The sequence below is a fragment of the Notothenia coriiceps genome, unplaced genomic scaffold (assembly GCF_000735185.1).
Source record: "Notothenia coriiceps isolate Sejong01 unplaced genomic scaffold, NC01 NC01_scaffold00010591, whole genome shotgun sequence".
Lineage (NCBI taxonomy): Eukaryota > Metazoa > Chordata > Actinopteri > Perciformes > Nototheniidae > Notothenia > Notothenia coriiceps.
In genome coordinates this window covers 183,500-185,471 of record NW_011343292.1, presented here as the reverse complement: position 1 = coordinate 185,471, position 1,972 = coordinate 183,500, and the positions used below count along the sequence as shown (strand labels likewise).

The 1,972-nt window shown below is 44.2% G+C and overlaps 1 protein-coding gene across 1 annotated transcript in view; it reads left to right on the top strand.

Moving 5' to 3' along the window:
* LOC104946060 (WD repeat-containing protein 7-like) overlaps positions 1-1,532 on the top strand; it is a gene marked incomplete at its 5' end in the record, with an annotated part of 3,121 nt that extends 1,589 nt beyond the window's left edge. Inside the window, 2 exons of the mRNA XM_010771807.1 lie at positions 584-804; positions 1,527-1,532. Coding sequence (XP_010770109.1) covers positions 584-804; positions 1,527-1,532 — 227 coding nt within the window. The remainder of the gene's footprint in view (positions 1-583; positions 805-1,526) is intronic.
* Between the last annotated feature and the right edge of the window lie 440 nt (positions 1,533-1,972).

The following is a 1,972-nucleotide window of genomic DNA, read 5'->3' as shown; positions in this document are numbered from 1 at the left end:
TGTGTGTGTATGCCTGTGTTTGAGAAAGAGAGAGAGAGTGTGTGTGTGTGTGTGTGTGTGTGTGTGTCCTTGTATGGCAGCTTCTGAATGTGTGAATGGGTGAGTATTGATTTGTGAAAGAAAAAGCATTGTGAGTTGTCATAAAGACTTATATAAATGCAGTCTCATTACTGTTTAACATGACTTGTTTATTCCTTTAACATGTCTTAATTTCATCACACTAGTAAAGTCTATCAAACTTTACCTTATTCAGAAAAAGAATAAAGTGAAAAGCTCCTGTTACTGCAGATACCCTGCTGATGACTCAACATAATTATAATAATAATAATACATTTATTTTGTAAGCGCTTTTACAGGTGCTCAAAGTCTCTTTACAGAGGTAGTAAAAAATGGCAATAACACAACAATCACACATTAAAAGCCAGTTTGAAGAGTTTTTGTACGTTTTTTGAAGGTGGTGAGGTCAGTGCAGTCTCTGACCTCACCATGTATTAAAATAGATAATAAAGTGAATTAGTCCCATCCTCAGTAAATTACGTCTTTGTCCATTTCTGAGTGTTGTGTCTGTCCATGTGTCCCGCAGGCTGGCCGCCCCACCGCACCCTGCGAGGACACCGGAACAAGGTGACGTGCGTCCTGTACCCGCACCAGATCTCCCCTCGCTACGACCAGCGCTCCCTGGTGTCCGGAGGAGTGGACTTCTCCGTCATCGTCTGGGACATCTTCACCGGAGAGATGAAGCACATCTTCTGCGTCCACGGAGGGGAGATCACGCAGCTCATCGTCCCGCCGGAGAACTGCAGCGTAAGACCTCTTGACATGTCTCTGGGATTTCTCTGTCTGGAGTTTCACTTTTGTTTATTTTCTTTCTGTAGTGTGTTGTGTTGCCTAAATTACTGTGTCTAAATGTTTAAGGGTCTGATGTCATTGTCGGAGAGAATTCTAACGACATTGGTTTGTTGTGTTCAAATGTTAGACACACACACACACACACACACACATATTAAACCAAACGACATTAGGATCATATTTGTCTGACAGTAAGATCAAATGGTTGTAATTGTTGTTATGATGGAAATAAGATGTGCGATGCTGTTGTGTTATCGGAGTCGGACCAATATTACCTCATTCACACCAACGGTGTTTCAGGGCCGGTTCGGAGCTGGAGCTTGAAAAGCACCGGGTTTTCCTGTTCACACCGCAGCGGAGCAGCCTCTTAGCTCCGGAACCCGGTTCATTTCGAGCACCAAAAAATTGTCCGCCCAGAGCAAAAGCACCTTCGTCCCGCCTTCTGTATAAGTTTTTACAGTGTGTTATAGATAAGAGTAATGAAGTTTATAGTTATAGTCGACGCTGCAAGTAAGTACACTAGAATTTGGTCGACAACTAACTAGTCCTTTTCAGTACGGAAACCTTTTTTTTGAACGGTTTCTTTCACGGTTTATCAGACATTGTAAAAACTTCTTGAATTTTTAGTAAATTCCAAATTCCTAAAAGGTTACACGTCTGTCTTTTGTACATTCCAGGATTAATTTTCACTCACTCTATAGTCTATGGAGTAAGTGTGGTTGCGTGAGGCCAAGTTCGGCACGATCTCGAAGTTCAAGTCTTGGCCAAGAAGCCAAATCGAGGCCAAGAAAAGTGGTGGCGGGGTCTCGGCTGAACCGACCAGTAACGCAGTAGCAAACGCAGTACTACATTGCAAACGCCGGACGAAGTACTTTCGGTTTTTGGCGTGCCTTTGGTGAGTGTCGACTGTGGCTGTTGTTGTTGTTACCGGCTAACACGAGGTCGAAGGAGCAAATGGAGAGTCTTCTGGTCCGAAGGGTCAATCCATCGACCAGAGAAGTCACCTGGTGACACGAACATTCAAAGGGGTAGCAACACATGGTTTGACCTATTTTGCGGCCGAAAACAACAAACAAGTCCTCAACTAGGGCGGGGAAGGGGACGAGGCGGAGCTGCATTCGCC